Below are 22,463 nucleotides of genomic sequence, written 5' to 3'. Positions count from 1 at the left end.
GTACATCTAGTTGGCGAGACGTGTAGGTAAATCTTTGTTTTGGAAAGCCTGAGCTCCTTCAACGAGTCTTCTCTCAGTGTTCTTTCTACCGTTAACGAAATCTGGGTAGTTGAGAGTAAGCTCAACAGCTCCGTTCACAATGTGATCAGCTGCCTCAACACCCAACATGAACGAGTGATCTTGGTTTCCAACTTCGTATCTCCATGAACCGAAACGTCCTCTGGAATAGATATCTTTCTCTTGAAGTTTTGGCAAGAGTTGAGTCAAGACACCTTCTCTCTCGAGGGATGGGGTTGGGTAGCCGTGGTCTGTAGTAAAGATTAGTCTATGTTGATGTGTAGATAAAGTCGGGAAAGATGCTTACCGAAAGCTCTGTGATAAGTGGAAACAATCTCATCGGTAGATTTTATCATCTCAGTGTTAATCAGACCTTGAATGGAATCTCTAAGGATGTTCTCAACATCGACTGCCTTCTTGGTAGATTGGGAGATTTCCAACATGATGGACCAGTAAGGACCCTCTTGAGCCTCAGAAGACTTTGGTTTGCTGCCATCTGCGTGGTATAAGGTAGGAAGCTTAACGGATTTCTCAGGTTGGTTGTATGGGGAGTAATTTGAGAAGATGGTTGCTCTGTAGAATGGGCAGTCGTCTTCTGGGAAGTAGAGCTATGGAAAATGTCAGCACGTGAAAACGGGTGATACTCGGAATTAAGCCAAGAAATTTGAGGGGTCACCGCTTTGGCAGAAAATAATGTCGAGACAAAAAAGTGGAAAAGGAACTTACCCAGCATTTGTCTCCAATGTTTGCTGGTCGCTCTCCTCTAATTCCAACACCAACAACGTGGGTTGTTGAGTAGAACAGATCCTTGCTCAAAGTAATGAGTGCCTTGTCTTCCATTTGCTCGACAAGTTGATCAACAGCCATGGTGGTAATCAACTTCTTGTAGCCAATGGTTTTGCCACTGGATAGAGTGACAGTGTGTGCATCAGCGTTGACTTTCTTAACCTCTCCTTCCTTTCCAAACAAGGTCTTCTCCTTTGGCAAAGTCTTTGCGACTGCGATCCAAATACCACCGGTACCATCGCGGGCAGGGAAGCGGAAAGTGGCGTTAGGACCCCAGTTTCCAGCAGTCTTATTGAGAATAACGTTCTTGACGACAGTCTTCACATCTGGAGCTGCGACACGCTCACCGAGCCATGCACATTGCATCTTTTGTATTATTAGCATGATTTCGTGCAACAGAGTGAAAGGGGAATACAAACATCAGTGGTTGGAACTGCCCAGACCTTGTAATTGTATGGTCTCATGAACAAGTTTGCGATTCCCTCACCCATATTTCTAACGATCCACTCATCGAAATCCTTGGGTTTGGTGGTAGCAGTGCGAGCTGCTAATGCGGCATCAACCATGCCATCAACACACTTGACTTGTTCCTCCTTTGGCAGAACGGAAATGTTGTTTTGGAATGGGTAAGGAACCCAGAGGTTCTTGCAGCGGACATAAGAGACACGCTCGTGTGTGTACCAATCATCTTCTTTTGGCAAAGCCTCATCAATGCAGTCGTCAAAGTATTTATAATGTGAGAAAATAACGTGTCCGCCAACATCGTAGAGCTGTAAATTGGAAGTTAGAAAATTGCATTTGCCACATTTGTCATTGAATGTTGAGATAACTTACGAAGCCCTCAGGAGTGGTATCTGTAGAAGCAAGTCCACCAGGAGTTTCATTCGAATCAATGATCATCCATGATGCAGTATTCTGCGATTGTGGTCAGTAAAAAGGTTTTTCCACGTTGGCGGTGTGTATCGCTGGGTAGAAAGACACTCACAAGTTGATTCAAACGCTTTGCAGCTCCAAGACCAGTTGGTCCAGCTCCAATAACAAGAACATCCACGTTGCTACACGTACCAATTAGCTTGAGGATGCCACGAATGGAGATTTCATTGCGCAAATGATGGTGTGGTGGATGAGGGGGCAAAGGTCGAGGTAGTGAGAAGGGTATACATACATATCGGCCATTTTGTAAGTCTATAGAGTATCGTCTGAAGGGTATGATTGGATATAAATTGGAGAGAATTCTTGAACAGAGAGAGGCGGACGAGAGGTCTTAATAAGGTATTAGAAGAGGAAAGTAAAGGTGGCTAGATGTATGGATGGTAATGGATCTTTTCCCTTATACTCGTTCTGCCAACTGGTATGTATGAAATGACAGCACCTGGGAAAATTATGGAACACCAATTGAAGAATCTCGGTGGGTTGTTAAAATGAGGGTGAAATAGCCCACGTACCTTGAGCAAGGATGAAAGGGTCGAAGTCTCGAAGAGGATTAAATTCGACTCACCACTCTCTTAACTCAAATTAATTACCTATTTGAACTAGGGTGGCTCGAGGGAGGGTGGTTGATGTTCCCGTCCTCTCTCATCTGTGAACATTGAACAACATCGCTTCTGGACCGGTAGACGGAACGGATAATGATGGCAAACGCTACAACCAAATTTGGATAAGAATGAAATGGAATCTGAAGCATGGATCATGAAAAGCTTATCTATTGGCTTGGTCTCGGCATCACCCTTGAAAGGTTGATTCTCGAACCTTGGGACAGGATATTAAAAGAATATAAAACTTCATCTACGTATGAGACTACAACATCGGAAGAGAACGTATCAAACGTCGAAAACGGTAGTATTTCATGCCTCTCCCTCACTTACAAGTGATGTGTGTGTCTTTAATAACTTTAATTGTAACCTTATAGAAAAGAAATCCCCCAAAACAGCTGGATCATCCTAGATTCCTTCGAATGCAAAACTGTGGAATACGTATTTTCTTTGAGCCGACGATTGTGGGAGACTTTAATCTACTTGCAGGTTGTCAATGGGATCATCTTATGATTTGGATGTTGTTGATTTCACGATGGATCATCTCCTTCTCCACAACCTTTGGGGACGTCTTGGCCGAGTATCGCAACATCGAGCGCTCACAAACCACACATATTTACCAAGTCTACTGAACACCTACTGTACGCACCCGTTCCTTTCCTTGATCGACAAGAAACTATCCTCCAACTTGGTTCCCGTCTGTTGTGCGCCCTCACCGTTCACCGTTTATTTACCGCAATGCAAGAACCCCTCGGGAAGCATCATGCATGTTACCGGCGTTGTGATGAGAAATTCCTGTAATCACCTGGGAGCTTGGTTCCCTCTACATTTCTATAAACTGCAATCTTCTGGCAGAGCATTCGAGTCAGACTTTCATCAAATGAATATCAACATGGATAATCCGCCGATCTCCAAACATCATGAGTGATATAAAAAGGTGTGAAGTCTTATACAAATGAAAATCGGTTGCAAGTAAACTTCAGGCGAGGATGAGATTACTGGGAATATCCTCAATAATCGTATCAGCATGTCTATTAGGGTTTCCGGATCTCATCTCTGAGACAAGCTCACGAGTTGAACTTCTCCACAACTTTGGAAAAAGTTAGTTCGATGTATATGCTAGACCGACCTTTTTGCGGTGACTATCCGCGAAAGTCCACATTTATCTGGCCATCCAGTGGCCGACACCAGGATTGACGTTGACAGAAAAATACATGAAACGGATCAGCACCGTCGACTAATCTCTCAAGTAAATCAATCAAATTATCATACAGTAGCACGGGAGTAGCCAATTTACAACACTGAGCTTTGGTCCCTTTTGTTACCCCTCTGGAGAACGTCAATATGGGACCAATTAATTAGATTTAGATTTGAGTATATCGTGAGGGAACAAGGGGGCCAAGAAGGCCAATGATGATGATGCCATTGACAGATCTCTTGGTGTAACTTTTTGATCTTCGCAGACGAACAAGGGGAAGGAAAGCAAACAGATTTTATTCAGGGGGTGGCGCTAGAGATTCATAACAAACGGCTTAGGGACGGACACATAAGGTATGGGTATCACCTTTTCTAAATGACGAGGCTGAGAATCTGAGATTGAGGACATTTTAGAGTCAAGAGGTTGTAGATCTACTGCCAAAAGTTTCAATATCTCTAACAAGTCATCGCATGTTCGATGATCAGAAGGAGGGCTGTGTAACTGTGATGAAAATAGAAATTCCCTTTCTTTAGCTGGGACGATTCAAACATTCCAGACGATGATTTGATGAAGAGTAGCGGGATATTGAACTTGATCGTGGTATGTATGCAATATTAGTCGAATTGAGTTATGGTCGTTCTAATTCTTTGGATTGCACTCCAATACATAATTAACAAATACATAGCATTCATTGTCATAACCCTGCCATTGCCTTCAAATCAAAAAAAGGGGGGAAGATCAAAAGTGATTGCGCGTTTACCGGCCCTTTTTTTTTCGGACGGCGTACTCTAATTGGTAAGCTCAAGCCACAGCTATCCAATACATACCGGTACCTACTCTGTTTAGAGACTTGATTGGTATGCTCAAATCGATCTGGACTACCTGGATGTATACCGGGTAGGTAGGACTTGTTGTCGGGACCTCCCTAATAGACGACAAGATTCATTATCCCCAATGCTGTTAGACAATGTTCATTTTCATCTAAATAAGGATTAAAGCTTTTCCATTCGCTTCTTTGAAACCTTCGAGAAGAGGATGGCTTCGAATTAAGCTTCGAATGTATAAATAACTTGAAAACGAATGAAGGAGGAGATGAATTTGTGGTATCTACCTAGGAATGTGCAGAAATAGAAATGAAGATGGAGATGGAGATGATAATGAAATATACTTTTCCGGTTAACCACACTAGACGTGACCTATCTAGCTTGGTAAGCGACCCAGGACATGAGGGATAATGATAATGATAATGATAATGACAATGATAGTACGATAATATATTTGATTACATATTGACATTCTTGATGCTTGACAGAGAGTTACGTATGATGTATAATTTAATCTGGGCCCAGAGGTCTTCTAGCCGGGTAGATGAATATCCACTTTGAACCTTACTAAGTTACTACCCAGTATCCATATTAACAGAGGACTCCAACTAGAGTGAGGAGGTATTAGGTAGGTATATGCACGATGTACCTCTTATTACCTAGTACTGCCATCTAGAGATCTGTACCTGTAACCTTGAGCCTACCTAGGAGGTAACATTGAAATCACGTCGAGAACTTGGCCTCAAATCAAAGAGGTATTTATATTATTGAGTCCCCAGTAGATCCGATCCATTCACAACGACCCAAGGACATAAGGACATAAGGACATAAGGACCAACTTCTCTCACTCACTTCAGTCCTTTCTTCTCTTGTCATTTCAATCTTTTCTCCTCTCAATTTACTTCTTCACCTCTTCTTCATTATTTTATTCTTTGGTAAAACAATACCAAGTTCCAATCCTTCCAATCTTTCAATTTCGCCTCATAGCGCAAAAAAACTCGATAATCGTTCTCCATTGGGAATTCTAACCTTTCCGATCGTTATCTAGTGCTTGGCACACAGGAAAACGCGTCCAACCCTCATTACTGCCCTTACATCTAGATTGTGATCTTTCACATTAAACATCTCCAACACATTTGAAGTATCATTGCCCCAATTCTTCAACAACACATCTCGCAATCATGACTGAAGAAAAGGTTCGAGTTTCCGGAGAGATCTCCAGGTCGGCAGATTCTCCCGTCCTTCCTACAGTTAATCCTGCCGCCGAGAAATCAGAACCTCCAAAGGCTGCTGTACACCCAGCATTTTATGTTATGTAAGTGACAATCTCATCATCAATCAAAGCAAACAATTCGCTGACGTCTTCTCGAAAGGACATGGATTTTCTTCAGTTCCAGTGTTATTCTCTTCAACAAATGGATCTTATCGACCGTCGGATTTCGTACGTTTTTTCCAGCTGGGTCGCTTCCTGCGATGGCACCATTTTTACTCGCGACCATGAATTAACAGTTCTGCAGATTTCCCAATCTTCCTCACATCATGGCATCTTGGATTCGCGACTTTGATGACGCAAATTCTCGCACGAACGACCAAACTTCTCGATGGACGAAAGACGGTTAAGATGACGGGTCGTGTATACTTGAGAGCTATCGTGCCTATTGGAATCTTCTTCAGTTTGAGTTTGATTTGCGGAAACTTGACATATCTCTATCTCAGTGTTTCTTTCATTCAAATGCTCAAGGTATGTTGAATAGCTAGAGATGGAATGTCAATGTGCTAACGCTCGATTGTAGGCTACTACTCCTGTCGCAGTCTTGCTCACCAGTTGGGCTCTGGGAGTTGCCGAACCTAACATGAAAACGCTCTTCAACGTCTCCTTCATTGTTATCGGTGTCGTCATCGCATCCATTGGAGAAATTGACTTTGTGGTCATTGGTGTTCTTTTCCAAATTGGAGGTATCATCTTTGAGGCTATTCGAATTGTCATGGTTCAAAGACTTCTCAGCTCTGCCGAGTTCAAGATGGACCCATTGGTATCCCTTTACTATTTCGCTCCAGTTTGTGCCATCATGAACTTCTGCGTCGCACTTTTCTGGGAAATTCCAACCATGACCATGGGCGATTTCTACAATGTTGGATTCTGGACTCTTTTGGCCAATGCGATGTGCGCATTCATGTTGAACGTTTCCGTTGTATTCTTGGTAAGAAAATCACATTTGGTAAAGACAAAACTCATTACTAACATGATATGTAGATTGGCAAAACGTCCGTTCTCATCTTCACTCTCTGCGGTGTTTTGAAAGATATTCTCCTCGTCTGTCTTTCCGTCATCATCTGGGGAACTTTCATTACCCCACTCCAATGCTTCGGATATACTATTGCTCTCGGTGGAATGGTTTGGTTCAAGCTTGGCGCTGAAAAGATCAAGGGTTATCTTGCAGAAGGTGGACGCCAATGGGCAGATCTCGGTTCCCGTCGACCAGTTCTCCGCAAAGTTATCGTCTTTGGTCTTATTATTACCACCATTTTCACTCTCCTCGGTGGATTTGCACCCTCATACGATATCCACGCAAGCGAATATATTAATGCCGCTAAAAACGCCGTTGGAAGCTCGTAAAGTGTTTCTTTGTTAAACACCTTGCCGAAGCATATTTCTTTTCGCTTCGGTAATGGATAAGAAAAGTTTGGGGTATATCATTCTATTGTAAACCATATACCATATGATGTGGTTCAATGGGTTGGATCAATTGAACCATGAGATGTCTTTCAAAAGTACATACTAGACGCCCCTGCATATTGTGCTCTTATGCCATTATACAAGTAGCTTAGTTAGCTCGGTCTGGCACTAGCGTTATTATTTTCTTTGCGATACTTGATACGAATTTTCTTCTTGATAATTCTTTTTACAGAAGCGGGCATGATGTTTTACAATATCATGTTTGACATGAAAGATAGTATCGTTAATAGACGAATGAATGGTCTGGTTTGGGGAATGCACGGATATGCATGCATTCATGTATAAAATGGGGACGGTGTATGATTTTCTAGGTTGATTGTGTGAATAGCAATGTGTGAATAGCAAATATGTTAGAAGATCACTATAGAATTAAAGTTATATACATATATATTTAGACTATATGAATTGTGAATTTACCTGCTTGATTGTTGAAGTTGGGGGTTTGAGTGAGGAGTTGGGATTGTGATGATTAGTAGGTAGTAGGTAGTAGGTACTAGGTAGGCGGGATTATTTTTATTATATTGTTATGTGTGTGTATGTATGTGTGTATGTATAAATCTAGATCTAGTATATAGAATTTGTGTAACTGAAAATATGAATGTACGCAGGTAGGTATGTGTGTGTATACTTACTTATGCGACTAGAGAGTAGAGAATAGAGAGTAGAGAGTAGAGAATAAAGAGTAGAGAAAATGTGGATTTTGTTGGGGGAGTTTGAGATGGTGATGAATGTGAGTGTCAAGAGAAGAGGGAAGAGGGAAAAGGGAAAAGGGAAGAGAGTATGTGTAGGGGATGGAGGGATGGAGGGATGGAGGGATGGAGGGATGGAGGGATGGAGGGATGGAGGGATATTGTGTAGTTGTGGTTGTGGTTTGGTTGTGTTTTCAGTGGGATATAGGGGTGAGAGGGTGAGTGTGACGGTGAGGGTGAGAGGTAGAGAGGTAGAGAGGCAGAGAGGCAGAGAGGTAGAGAAAGATTTGGGATGATAATGAGTATGTTTTTAGGGGGGAGGGGAGGGGAGGGGAGGGGAGGAGTGAGGTGGTGGATGCCAGGAAGGAAGGAAGATTATTGGATTGTAGATTGCTGGATTGTATGTGATTTTTCATATGAGAAATTTGGTGTTGGGGTGTTTGGTTAGTTGAAGTTTTTTTGGTTTTTTTGGTATGTAGGGAAGTAGGTAGGTAACTGTTTCTTTGCCTCTAGATTTTCTTTGTGGGGTCTTTTTTCTTTTCTTTTGATGGGTAAGTGAGGGGGAGAAAAGAAGAGGGCAGAGAGGGAAGGAATTTGGATTGTAATTGTAAGGGAGCATCGGAGGGGAGGGGAAGGAGAAGGGCATCTTTTATTTTATGTTTGAATGAGTGTATTTATCTGAATAAGTGAGTAATGTATACTGTTGTAAATGTATAAGTATATACTGTTATACACTTAGAAATATATAATGTGGATTATTGATATTATTTGTCTACTTATTTGCTTATTTATTCTTTAACGATTGTATAAGAGCTCTGGAGAGGTGTGATATTTGAGAGGGGGTATAATGGAGAGTATGAGTATGAGTGTGAGTATGAGTATGAGTATGAGTATAAGTATAAGTATAAGTATGAGTATAAGTATGAGTATAAGTATAAGTATGAGTATGAGTATGAATATAAGTATAAGTATAAATATGAGTATGAATATAAGTATAAATATAAGTATAAATATGAGTATGAGTCTGTACCGTATAAGTATGCGTATGAGTATAAGTATAATCTAAGTCTATTGCTCTGAGTATGGATTCGTATGAGAAGGGTCCGTTATGTACTAGTAGTCGATAGGCTGTGGTTGTGCGCCGGGTAAAATGTTGTAGGGGTAGGCTGCTGATGGCTTTGGGGTTTGGGGTTTGGGCGGCAGTGTCGGGGTTGGGATTTGGTGGCTTTGGGGGTTTGGAGGTTTCGGGGGGGGGTTTCGTGAGGAGGGGGATGAGAGAGGGAGATGAGAGAGGGAGATGAGAGAGGGAGATGAGAGAGGGAGATGAGAGAGGGAGATGAGAGAGGGAGATGAGAGAGGGAGATGAGAGAGGGAGATGAGAGAGGGAATGTTATATGTATGTCATGTGAGAGAATTTTTTGTTTATCTTTGTATGTTGTGAAGTGAAGTGATTTTGATATTTGTATTTCGAAAATAAGTATGAAGAAGAATGAGTATGAGAAAAGAGTAACAAAGGAGGAGATAATGAAGAAAAGAAAGAAAGGGATGGGATGGGGTGGGAAAGGATAATATAATGATATGGGACTGATTATTATGAGATAGATTGAGATATTTTGTGATAGGTGTTATTATTTTCAGTATATGAGAGTTATTTTGTACATATCATTATCCATCGGTTGAAATTATTATTACTTTGAGCTTTGGTTTTGGTTTTGATATGGATTTTAAATTTTTTTGAATGATTGATTGGGAATCTGAGGGGTTGAGATTTCTTGTTTATGGTGAGGGATGGAAGAGTTGAGTTGAGGAGATGAGTGGATTTGTATATTTGGTTGTATATTTGGTTTGAGGTAGTAGGAAGGAGGAAAGGGATGTATGAGTATCAGATGTTTTATAGATTGAGAAAAAATAGATATTAATATAAGAATAAAAGATTGGTTTGAGGGATGGGGGATGTGGGTTGGGGGTTGACTAGGTAGCTGTAGTTTGATATTTAAAGAGGGTTTGAGATTCGGAATGGGATGGAATGGGATGGGTTTTGAGAGATGGGAAATGATGTAGATATATAGAAAGAAAAGGAGAAGAAGGAGAAGAAGGAGAAAAAGGAGAAGAAGGAGAAGAAGGAGAAGAAGGAGAAGAAGGAGAAGAAGGAGAAGAAGGAGAAGAAGGAGAAGAAGGAGAAGAAGGAGAAGAAGGAGAAGAAGGAGAAGAAGGAGAAAAAGGAGAAATAACACTTCATCTGAATTATTTCTTGATATTGATCTCTAAAATCTAATAGCAAAGGTAACAATGACTATCTAACATAATTGATCTCTTGACTGCTTATCGAATGAGATTTAACGCAAGAGGTCTAGATGAGAGGATATATGTACCTACCTAGGTATACTAGTTCATACAGAGACCAAGAACGAATGATTAGGTTGCATTTTGAATCATACAATTTTTGGTATCGGTATTCAGATCATGTGTTACTAGCCGTAAATTCTCAAAGCAGATTGATAGAAGGGAAATATCATGAAATGATTGTGATATGTTTCTAATGAACTAGCATATAAACAAAAACCGAGGATACCGCTTGGTTTTCGCAAATCTGGCACATATTCTGGGATCGTGTTGTAGTGATGACTGAATTATGTATTGCTTGAGAAATATTGTGAATAGATCGATGAATGGAGAAAATCGATGGATGGCTGTGAGGTATTTCAAAGGATTTGGGTATGGGTCTTGAGTGTAACTTTTTTCTTTTTGGAAAATTGGAGGGGAGTGTGATGTCTTGGTATAGATAGTTGGGTTTGATGGAAATTTGAGGAGGAGAGATGTTGATATAGGGAGATTGGAGGGAGGAACTGGTAACTTTTTGGGATGGATAAGATGGAAATTGATGAGATTGGGGTATGGAGGGGAAGGAATGAATGGAATGAGGGACATGAAGAGGCGGGGAGGAGGTGGTCATCAATTAAGGAGATGAATTGATATAGATATAAGAGTAAGTGATAATTTCAAAGGAATGAAAGGAATAAAAGGTGGAAGTGCTAAGGGGGTAAGCGAAAATATATGAGTAAATGTGAGTTTGAAAGGGAGAAAGGTATAGGAGCAGGTCATAAAAATGAATGAAAATAACCGTCAATCATGGTGAGTAGAAGAATAGTAATAATAGAAGAGAGAGAATGTAAATTTTCGGAAAACCAATAGGAGTACCTAGGTATTGATTCCCCAATTGGAGAAGGTGGATGGATAACAGATTGAGGGAGAAGATATGGAGAATTGTAACTTTGATTTGATTATCAAGTCATAATCGTCAGATGGAAACCCTTCAACCGGGTAAGAGGGAGAGAGCTGATCACTTGATTTTTATATGAATATTACCTAGGTGTATAATTGAGGAGATAGGTATACCTAGTGATTTGAGAACTCCAGATAGAATCATAACGTTATATATGATTATTGAAATGATAGTCTATTCACAAGCCTAGGAGAGGATGAAAATGGTCGCAAGAAGAGATGGAAATGATGATGAGAACGTATGAGGATAAGAGGTTTCGTATTGAAGAAGTAAGATACCTAGATAATAGTACGAGGTAATTAAACAGAATGGAGAGGCAGGTAGAAGTAATAAGCGAGAATGTTCTTTTATGGATTGACAAGTTAAGGGGAGGAAGAGTACAAGAAAGGAATGAATCATGAGGGCTTGATATTGGTGTATAAGAGCTCGTATATGGTCGGTTTGAAGTGGGGACTATGGATATTTAGGTATAAATCTAGGTAGTTTTCAGAATTCATGAAATGCTTTTATTCTGATATCTAAATGTCAATTCAAGTCGACATAGGTGGTTGAAACATGAGAGAAGTAGATGAAAGTTACAAGTAGAGGACGTTGAAATTTGTAGGTATTACTCGTATATCCACTCTTGAAATATTTAGGGTTTTGCTAACAACATCACCCTGTCTCAGCCTGTGCCCTACCTAGGTATCTAGATCTTTCACGATTCAAAGTCGAACTGGTGGGCGGGCTTGGAAGATTTGCCGAAGTCTAGATGCAGATGCAGAATGGATACCAGTATGCATATGTTGAAGTACCTAATGGGAATTATACATATTGCGATACTCCCCGCCCTTACCGTTCTAATATCGATAAGGGGTGAATAAAATGAATAACATGAATAAAAAATGAATAAAAAGCCCCAGTTTTCGAGAAAAATCTGAACTTGTACATATTCCGGGTTGGGGTATCTCGATGGATGATCAATTCGCCGCCGGATGATCATCTCCGTGCGATGTCGTGAGAGAAGCTACGTACTGTGAGGAGTATTACTTCGTAGATATACCTACTGACCTACTGACCTACTGGTATATGTATTCGGATACCTACCTAGGTAGGCACGGGAAGTTTCGAACTTTGATACAATCTATAGAGAAGAAATGCCGTGACTAGATCACGACCGACCTAGTTACATACTCCTTATTAGTACTCTCTAGAATCTCAAAACCTTCTAGATGGTTTTGAATGCGTTTCTGTACAGTCCGCCCTGTTCGTATCACAACAACAACAATGTGAGGCGTCAAGGCGTTTGGCTGCTTTTCTCGATTAAAAAAATTAAACCTTGCTTCCTACCCAGTGATTTTCCCATTTTATATTGTCTTGTACTCAGTAGTGACGTAGATACATTTACTAAGCTACTTTCAATCAGGCGCATTAACGCAACAACCCCAGTCCCGCCATCGAGCACATCGAGCCCGTCTCTGAAGACATATCCGCCCAAGGTCGAAATCCCAAATATCGATCCCCTCCGAAATCGAAGATTGCTACCTACTACCGAGTTGCTGAACCCCTCCCCCTGTGTTTCGTCACATCAATTTTATCTTATCCGATCAAAACGATCTTCGAACTTACGAATAAGGCAATGAGAGAAAGTGGGTGAAGGGATTTGGGATTTGGTTGGCGATACGAGCAGAATTAAAGCTTTCCGGTGCTAGGTATGGAGGGAATTTTGCCCGTGGGGGATGATTTCAAATTTGATGGTGTTTTGGATCCGCCCCCGAGAATATTTGAGAGATTGGCCCAGATCGCTGGCTATACTTGGGACGAATCGAAAGAACCTTTTCACTCTAGCTATGATAATTGGTAAGTAGAATAAACTTCTTCCAGGAAACCTCCATGGGCATGGCGTAGATGAGTAGATGCGCAGACCGGCAGATGAGGGATGAGCAGACTGGCAGATTTGTGCTGCTGGTTATTTGGGGACAACAATACTGACGAACATTCTTTACAAATAGGCAGGTCAACGGAACAAAGCACACTTCCACCCAAAGTCGACACAGCAACACAACATCGCGATCCGAGCAAAATTCCTCTCGACCCGGAACTAGAGGCACAAGTAGGACGCGTAATGCAGATAGTGAACATGGAGGAAGTGATTCCGGCATTCTTCACGACGATGTTTCCGACCACGGGAGCGTCCAGAGCTCACGTAGTTTAAGTGGGATACCAGTCATTGCGCGCATTTCTTCTCACGCCCTGAGAGAGGAACGAGCATTTCATATATGTCAGAATGTAATAAGGTCCGTGGATCCGGATGGCAACCATATTATAAGGCCAGTAGACCTGGTGCGGTTACCAAGTCAACAAGGTGATAAAGGTCCTATCGTGGTCTGCATTTTCGAACATCCGGGATACAACTACCTGCAAAAAATGGTGGATTATGGCCCCGCTTGGTATAAAGGAAGGAAGGTAGGGGATAGGCATGAGGCATTTCGGGATGATTCCTTCTCGCCGAATGAAGTGGTACCATTGCAGGCTTTTCTGGACTTTGCAGTGGGTGCCACAGAATGCTTGGAGATTCTGCATCATGGGCAGCGTCTCGTCCACGGGGAGATTAGAGGAGACGCTTTTCACATGAATGTGGAGACAGGCCGAGTCAAATTGATCAATTTTGGTTCGGGCCTCCGAACTTTCGAACATGGCCTCACAAGTACGGGATGGTCTACATTAACGAAAGAGTTGGGCGCGAAGACGAAACTCACATATATGTCACCAGAACAGACTGGTCGTATGCCTGCTGAACCTGATAGTCGGACAGATATTTACTCATTAGGGATATTGTTTTGGACTATGCTCACCCAACAGCCTGCTTTTGAAGGAGAAACTCCGATGGATATTATACAAGGTGTTTTAGGGCGACGTATTCCATCGGTCTCAAGTATCAGACTAGACATTCCAGACGTTATTAGTAAAATTATACAAAAGATGACGGCCAAAAACATCACGGAAAGGTACCATTCCGTCTCAGGGCTACGACACGATCTTGTAGAAGTACGGAGGCTTCTGGGCGCTGGCGACTCGACTGCTCTAAAGCACTGGAATATTGCTACAAAAGATGTTTCTTCATTTTTTATACTTCCTTCTATTATGATTGGACGATCCGACGAGCATGACGAGGTAGTCAAGATTATCGACAAGGTCTCTCGACGTCATCTCAACTCACAGAGACAGGACATTAACAGTTTATCATCTGGTTCCAGTTTGTCTGACGGACGTCTCGATGGCTTTGATGCTATGGCTTCGGGAAGCTTCTCCAGCGAAGAGAACACAAGTTCGGCGGAGGGAAGGTCAAATTCGCTTAGCACTAACAACATGCTATTTCCTACGGATTACAGAACTCATAGAACTAGTTCAAGTCAATATCGATCCGCCGCAAATTCTCAAGAAAACTCAGTAGATGACTCTTACCGTTCAGGTACAAATCTAAAGGTTTGGGAGAGGAATAACTCATTATTGTCACTGGACACAAAAAGTCCTGCAGATAGTATAGCCGGGGAAAAGGGATCTTCTGATGGTGCAGGAAGTCTGATGAGTACGCGGAACACCACTAAATTTCGGCGCAAAGGGAGATGTGAGGTTATAAGTATAGCAGGAGCAGCTGGACTTGGAAAGAGTTGTCTGGTGCAATCCGTCCATATCGAAGCGCGGCGGCGAGGATACTTTGCAAGCTCGAAATTCGACAGTGCCAAGAAGACACCATTCGGACCAGTGCTTAAACTTTTATCGAGTCTGTTTAAGCAAGTATTCTCTGAAAGTAATACAGACACCCCGTTTCACGCGCTTCTGAAGCAATACGTCAGACCTGCATGGCCGCTACTTCATAAAGTACTAGGACTGCCTGAATTTTTGATTGGTCCCATGCCGTCAACCAATCCTTCCGGGCAATTTTCGCAGGGGTACAATAAAAGCCTCAGGGCAGAATTCAAACGCCGTGACTCTTCACCTTCGAGCCAAGGCAGTCTTTACAATCTCACGCTGGGCTCCCAGAGTTCTCAAGATTTCCTTCGGGCAGGATCTTCAACCAAATCGGTGCGGTTGATGAACACATTCCTTGATGTACTTCGAGTCTTTGCACAACACAAATTCATATGTTTTTGTTTGGATGATCTACAGTTTGCGGACGACGAATCTTTAGATCTGATAGCTCAAATCATATCGGCACGCATGAAAATGGTCATTATTGTAACTTATCGACCTGAAGAGACTCTACCTGAAAAAATCAAGGGAATATTAGAGCCTCCGGGCGTTGAGGGTATCAGTTTGCATGCCCAGACTTTTGAAAAGACGAAGAGCGCTAACTTTATCTAGGGCACATCAAACATAATGGTATTGGAGTTACTCGAATAGTGCTCAATCCCTTGACTGAAGACGATATCTTAGAGTACATTTCTGCCACTCTTTGTCGACCTAAGAATGAAATCATTCCTCTATCCGCTGTCATCCAATCTAAAACGGCAGGCAATCCGTTTTATATTCGTGAGATGTTAGACAGCTGCCATAGAAAACAATGTATATGGTATGATTACAAGGAGAATGTTTGGAAATATGACCTCGACAGGATATTCAAGAATTTCGAAACCAAGAGCTACGATGAGGTATTGAATACTGAATTCGTCACGAGCCGTCTGAATGAATTACCTCCAGCCTCTAGGTCAATTCTTGCCTGGGCTTCCCTCATTGGTACAACATTCTCATTCGAGTTGGTCCAAAGACTTATGAGTGGCGAATTTGATTCAGAGAATCACATGGTTGAATGTCCGCCGGATCGATATTATTGCTTGTCACACACTCAACAAGATGCCATTGGTGGGCTTCAAGCTGCCATTCAAGCTTATATCATTGTCGCAACACAAGATGATGATCGCTTCCGTTTTGCACATGATCGCTACATTCAAGCTGCATCATCACTACGAGAGTGCAATGGCCCCAAAATGCATTTCATCATTGCGCAGACGCTCATGAAATATCATAGTGCTGATGAGCGATCCCAAGATGTGACGGCCTCACATGTTTGTGAATGCGTTGATGTTATTGTTGAACAGGTGCTACACAGACATTCATTCAGGAAGTTACTCTTCAATTGCGCCACGGCCGCTGCAGAGAGTGGAGCTCGACCGACTGCTGCAAGATTTTATGCTGTGTGCTTTCAGTTATTGCAAAAGAATCCATGGAATGACGATGAACCTGATTGCTATTATGACGAGACACTTCAACTCTACACTAGAGCTGCAGAATGTTGTCTCTACATGGGACAATACCGGGAAACAAAAAGACTTTTGTCGATTATCTTCCAAAACGCAAAAACTCCGGTTGATAAATCTCCAGCTTGGGTGCTTCAAAGTCGCACTTTTTCACAAGAAGGCGATTCAAGGAGTGCTTTTGAGGCATTGAAACAATGCTTGGCTGCCTTGGATATCGAGGTTGATGGGAATCCTAGTTTCGAAAAATGTGACCATGATTTCAAACGTCTCTCATCAGAGATTCAGTCGATCGCCGCGACACTCGTTATTGACAAGCCAATGATGGAAGACTCCAATCTTGCTGCTGCCGGCGCCGTTTTGGTGGAAACCATCAATGCAGCTTTTTGGTCCGATACTTTAACTTTCTACCAAATGACAATTGTCATGGTCCAGACTCACTTAAAGCGGGGCAGTTTTCCTCAAGCTGGAATGGCGTTTCTTCACCTGGCTACTATAGCAATCACGCGGTTTAATATGATTAAGTTTGCAAGCGATATGGGGAATGTATCATTGGCACTCATGGATCGATGGCGAGACATTTACACCTTGGGCCGTGGCGGAACCATTTACTCTCTCTTCGTTGGGCATATTCACTGGCCGCTTTCTCAATCACTCGGCCAATTGGAAAGGGCATTAGAGTATACCATTCAGGCCGGCGATAGAATGTCGACGATCCTCAACTTCGGTTTCGTAGGCACACTCAAGTTTTTTGCCTCAGAAAACCTGGCAGATCTTGAATCATTCTGCACTTATGGATGTGAAGAAGTGCCTGATTGGCAGGTGGACAGCAGAGGGGGGACCATGCTCATCGTCCTTAGACAAGTTTGCAGAGCGCTGCAAGGCAAGACGATAGTTACTTCACCAACAGAATGTCTCAATGATGCTTCGCATAATTCTTTATTGTACAAAGCATGGCTGAGGAATACCTTGACCAATAGTGATCGGTCGATTATGATTTATGAAGGATTTGAGATTGTCCCTCTGTTTTTGTACGGCCATTACTCTGCAGCCATCACTCTAGGTGAGGCGTTCCTGGAGCAGGTAGATTCTCTATGGTCTATTCGTAACACACGCTTCACAATGGTCTTTCACGGTCTTTCCTTGGCCGCATATTTTTGGGCCAAAAAACAAGATTATGTTCAAGCGGCGACTCAAAGCCCCAAGGGAGGTAGCAGATGGGATCTTGATAAAGCATTAAAAGATACCAAGGAAAGAGTTTTCTATTTTCAGAAAAAGATTGAAGATTGGCAGGTTGTTTCAGATGTTAACTATCTGGCTTGGTCAAAGTTACTTGCAGCTCAAGTATCCGAAATGGAGAATGATCATGGAGGGGCACTGAGACATTACGAAGAAGCTTTGGATCATGCTTCTTCACATGAATTTGTCTTCGAGGAGGCTTTAGGGAATTTTCTACTTGCCGGCTTTCTCTTACGCGCCGGTTCGCGAAGGCCAGCAAAGGCGGCTTTGCAAGAAACAATCATGTTGTACCGGCAATTTGGAGCAGGAGGAATTGCCAGACATATTGAGATAGAACATAGCCTTCTTCTGCAAGGACCCACCCGCAGCCTTCGATATATGGAAACTAGCACGCAAACAGATTTTGCTGGCGATTCTGCACCCACACCATATCGTACTCTAGAAGGGGACGAGAATGACGAGCGGCAACGGGCTCATAGCAATGATTCTGAGACAAAAGGCGATAGAATTGGGGCCTGGCAAGGAGGCTCCGCGAGACCTGATGCTGGTTCTGGGCTTCCAGCTCTAGATATGCTGGATTTAACGTCCATTCTCGAAAGCTCGCAAGTCATCTCTAGTGTTCTCCAGGTAGATGAATTGCTCAAAACGATGTGCGAGATTATTCTGCAGAATTGTGGAGGTCTGGCGTCAGTCGCTGCAATCGTAGTTGAAGAAGAAGATCCTATTGGGTGGAGCATAGCCGCTAGTGGTGACCCAGAGAAAGGTGCTGTGGCTCACATACCTGGGCTGCCTCTGAGTGAAACGGCACTGGTTGCCGAAGGGGTCATTCTTTATTGCACTCGATTTCGCGAGACTGTATTCCTACCTGATCTCATTAATGATGAAAGGTTTAGTAATGTTAATCCTGCTTGGTCTGCCCGCAATCCCCTGGGAAAATCAGTCATTGCTATTCCGATATGCCACGGCATCAAACCATTACTTGGAGTTCTTTATTTGGAAGGCCAACCAAACGCTTTTACCGATAGAAATCTTACGGTCCTCCAATTGCTGGTCAATCAAATCGGCATCAGTTATTCCAATGCCTTGACCTTGAAAGAAGTAGAAAAGGTTTCGGCTTTCAATAATTCTATGGTCGATGTGCAGAGAAGAGCTTTAGCTAAAGCTTTGGAGGCTGAGACAAACGCTAATTTGGCAAAGGCGGAGGCACTTCGCAATGTCAAATTGGCCGAAGAAGCTGCTAAAGCCAAATCTATCTTCCTGGCAAACGTGAGTCACGAATTACGCACTCCATTGAATGGAGTCATTGGAAATTCAGAGCTTCTCCGTGATAGCGATCTTCGCAAGGAGCAAGCGGAGATGGCTGATTCGATCCGTGTTTCTGCGGATCTACTGCTCACTGTCATTAACGATATTCTAGACTTCTCTAAGATGGAAGCTGATAAGATGAAGCTTTTTATTGTAGCATTCAATGCTGATGAGATGATACGAGAAGTTGTCAGATCTGTTTCATATAGCAACAGAGACAAGAAGAGCTCTCGAAATGTGGAAATCATTCAAGATATAAATCTTCCGCAATCTCTGATTTATGGAGATCCGGTCAGACTCCACCAAGTTCTTGGTAATCTTATTGGAAATAGTTTGAAATTCACTGAGAATGGTTCTATCACTGTCGGTGCTAAAACGGATTGGGAAACCAAAGATGCCGTTAAGTTGACTTTTTGGGTCAAGGATACTGGAATTGGCATACCAAGACAGCAACTGCTCAAACTGTTCAAACCCTTCTCCCAAGCAGACAATTCTACAGCTCGTCGCTACGGTGGTTCTGGTCTCGGACTCAGTATCTGTAAGTCACTCATAGAATCGATGATGGGTGGACAAATAGAGCTTGAGAGTGTCGAAAACCAAGGCACGACTGTCTGGTTCTCTGTAACTTTCAATAAAGCCAATCCGGAAGTTTCTGCAGGAGATACTCAGTACGAACCTCCGCGTGAAGCTATTCAAAAACCCATTGAGGCCCCAGGAGTACAACCAGTTCCTACTGAATTCAACGATTTCTCTCATATAAGTCGAGACGCTTTGCGAATCTGTATTGCCGAGGATAATCCTATCAATCAAAAGATTGCTATCCAATTTATGCAAAAGTTGGGATTCAAAATTGTTGATGCTTACGACAATGGAATGGCAGCCGTGGAGGGCATTAGGCAAAAGGCTCGCGAAGGCAACCCATATCATATTGTTCTTATGGATGTACAAATGCCTGTTCTTGATGGATATGAAGCCACCAAGTTGTTACGCAAAGATTCAATTGATGCAGTCAGAGGCATTCTTGTCATTGCGATGACAGCATCTGCTATTCAAGGAGACAGGGAAAAGTGTTTGGCTTCTGGTATGAACGATTATCTGGCCAAACCTGTTCGATCGGGGATTTTGAAGAAGAAATTAGATCAATATCTTCAACAGGTAAGTCGCACAAAAGTCTTGGAGAGGGAAAATGCTAATATCACATAGGCCCCACTCTCCCTGCCAAACCTTAATGCAGATGCGAAAAAAGTGGCACGAGACATCCTTCAAGGGGCGAAAGATGACAAAACTACAAATGGTGCAAGGGCTCCTTCTCTCCCAAACGCAAAGGACACGTTTATAGATGAAAATGAGCGAAGTGCTTCCTCTTCACCTGCAAATCGAGCGCCACGGACAAATTTTGTTGAAAGTAGTTTTTCACCTTCACCTCCAAACCGATCGCCATCAGCATCACATTTATCTGGAGAAGCTACACCGACTCCTCTTCATCCATATGGAACGGCTAAAAATGAACCTCATCGATTATCTGTCACGCAAATGTATTTAGATGATCTCGATAAAACACCTACTGGAGAGGACCAAGGTCATCAATTGACTGATGGGGTTGATGGGATTCACGAGAATCGTGCTCTGAATGGGTTAGCGAAGGCCGCTAGGCCTGGTGATGAAGAGTTATCGCCTAGAAGTAAACCGACGGCATGAGAAGTCTTGACGGATAAACAAATCTCGTGTTGATGAAGATGGGTGAAGGAACTAATACAATTTGGTTGAGCCTATGTTCCATAGCAGATATTGGTTAAACGCGGATCTTAACGAAAGGTCGGTGCAAAACAAGGAAAACAAGCCAAAGTTGATACGAGAGAGGCGAGGAAGGCAAGGTCCATAAGAAGCGAAGAATTATTCATGTATGAGACGATCGTTACGAAGAAGGCAGTTCTTGTACAAAGCCGTGAGTTAAGATGTGGCAGCGGAGGATAAAGACGTGGAGACTTTAGATATCCCTTCGTGATACATTGTTTGGTTTTTGATTTATCAGACTTTTGGGTGTAGCGGTGGCGTTTTTGGGCATTGCGATTACAAGTTTTTGCATGGTGATTGATGCGGTGGATCAGAGGTGGGAAGAGGAAGGAAAGGAAAAAATTGGGTTGGAATGAGAATATGAATACGAATTTGATAGGATGGTTCGCTGGATGGATAGATTAGTGAATGGCGTGCTTGATGATTTGATAGGTTTGATGGGTCTTTTTGCGGGGGATAGAGTCGCAGAAGAGATGAGGAAGATAGGCGAGATGGGGACTAAGATGTCAATGGGTGAGAAAGTTGATGGTGAATTGGTTGGTTTGATCAATGAATGGTATATTAGTAGAATAGCATGAATGATACCAGGTTGGGAAATAGCACATATTCGTTGTAGACAATTGAAAAAGGAATTCCTGCAGTTGCTCCCGAGTACAATCGTTCTTTCATCTTTGGAAATTGATTGTGATTAGATAGTATTTAGATGGAGACAAACGGCATAGAGGACTTGACTTGTAAGCAGGCGAACTGATTTTCTTTCGATAGGGGATTTCGGCTCCTCGAGATCCTCTGCATCGGTACAGGTGTAATCTTACATGTGAATGAAGTGTTTAGAAAATATGATTTCGTTTAATCAGCCATGTTGCATTTTGTTTCGTTTGGTGGGTTGTGTGTACACATAGGTATCTGCATATACCTATATATATATATATATATATGATGGGAACTTGAAATTCGATCGATTGTCTTTGGTTGGGAAGGTTGATATTGGTTGATGGAAGTTGGTGGAGGGTTATAAGATTAGATGTTTGGTGGGTGATTGACGGGTATTGTTCTACATGATTATTGAATCGAGGAGGTGGAGAGTAAGAAGATGTGATGGTAAAAAAATCCTGAGATCGCTGATGCTGATGAAAGCATATTTGTGAGATTAGATTTGTTGATGTGTATCGGATAGGTATTGATAGAAATTGGAGAAGTGTTGTGGAATTTGATTATGACCGTTTCTCGATTGTTGGATGCGGAGGAAAGTGAATGGAGACAGAATGGGTGGGTAGTAGAAAAGAGAAATAGATGGAGATGCAAGCTTTTGGATGAAAAAACGGTAGGTTATTCGCGTGCTACTAGAAGGATAGAATGTTACTTTTGTGTCGTTGAAGCTGAGATCTTTTTACTCTTGTAATATCATTTAGATTCTAGCCTATTATGTTCAGAATTTATATATACTTTCTACGTTTCAATCATAGATTCTATTCTTGTAATAATAATTTCTCATTTTCAATTGTGAATTCTAGCTTTCAGGATTATAAATTCTAATCTTATAATACCTTCTACGGTAATAATCCCATACAGCAGCATTCCATGTATTGATACCTCGAATGTCAAAAATGCTATTAGATTCTTGCTACTATAGAACCTAAGTGACGCGAGAGTAGACTTAGGTCAATTTTAGCGTCATCAGAGTAATACATTGAAAAAAACCCCTATTGTTCGCTTCTGTAAGTAAAATTTCAAATCAATCGTCTAAATAAAATATATATACTACCCCAGACGTCTACTCTTCCA

At 42.2% G+C, this 22,463-nt stretch overlaps 3 protein-coding genes across 3 annotated transcripts; 2 read left to right on the top strand and 1 right to left on the bottom strand.

Moving 5' to 3' along the window:
- Positions 1-6: 6 nt before the first annotated feature.
- Positions 7-2,019, bottom strand: EAE98_000736 (uncharacterized protein; the record flags this gene model as incomplete). Its single annotated transcript, XM_038948354.1, has 7 exons — positions 7-308; positions 365-665; positions 784-1,209; positions 1,263-1,613; positions 1,678-1,758; positions 1,829-1,898; positions 2,009-2,019. The coding sequence occupies 7 exons, from the start codon at positions 2,017-2,019 to the stop codon at positions 7-9; spliced, it is 1,542 nt and encodes a 513-aa protein (XP_038814620.1).
- Positions 2,020-5,099: 3,080 nt separating this feature from the next.
- EAE98_000735 (uncharacterized protein) lies at positions 5,100-7,524 on the top strand. Its single transcript, XM_038948353.1, has 5 exons — positions 5,100-5,712; positions 5,771-5,838; positions 5,915-6,138; positions 6,191-6,598; positions 6,652-7,524. The coding sequence occupies exons 1-5, from the start codon at positions 5,579-5,581 to the stop codon at positions 7,012-7,014; spliced, it is 1,197 nt and encodes a 398-aa protein (XP_038814619.1). The 5' UTR covers positions 5,100-5,578; the 3' UTR covers positions 7,015-7,524.
- Positions 7,525-12,799: 5,275 nt separating this feature from the next.
- On the top strand, positions 12,800-20,582 carry EAE98_000734 (uncharacterized protein; the record flags this gene model as incomplete). The annotated part of the gene is made up of 4 exons (XM_038948352.1): positions 12,800-12,945; positions 13,098-15,394; positions 15,451-20,039; positions 20,088-20,582. 4 exons carry the CDS (start codon positions 12,800-12,802, stop codon positions 20,580-20,582), a joined length of 7,527 nt encoding a protein of 2,508 aa, XP_038814618.1.
- Between the last annotated feature and the right edge of the window lie 1,881 nt (positions 20,583-22,463).

Source organism: Botrytis deweyae (assembly GCF_014898535.1).
Source record: "Botrytis deweyae strain B1 chromosome Unknown BDEW_002, whole genome shotgun sequence".
Taxonomy (NCBI): domain Eukaryota; kingdom Fungi; phylum Ascomycota; class Leotiomycetes; order Helotiales; family Sclerotiniaceae; genus Botrytis; species Botrytis deweyae.
This window is presented reverse-complemented; position numbering and strand designations above follow the sequence as displayed.

What these genes read in the sequence shown, in the direction of transcription:
- EAE98_000735 (XM_038948353.1), top strand. Translation starts at nt 5,579, where the DNA reads ATGACTGAAGAAAAGGTTCGAGTTTCCGGAGAGATCTCCAGGTCGGCA. An exon ending in CTTATCGACCGTCGGATTTC is followed by an intron (nt 5,839 to 5,914) that starts GTACGTTTTTTC and finishes ACAGTTCTGCAG; the next exon opens with ATTTCCCAATCTTCCTCACA. An exon ending in CTTTCATTCAAATGCTCAAG is followed by an intron (nt 6,139 to 6,190) that starts GTATGTTGAATA and finishes GCTCGATTGTAG; the next exon opens with GCTACTACTCCTGTCGCAGT.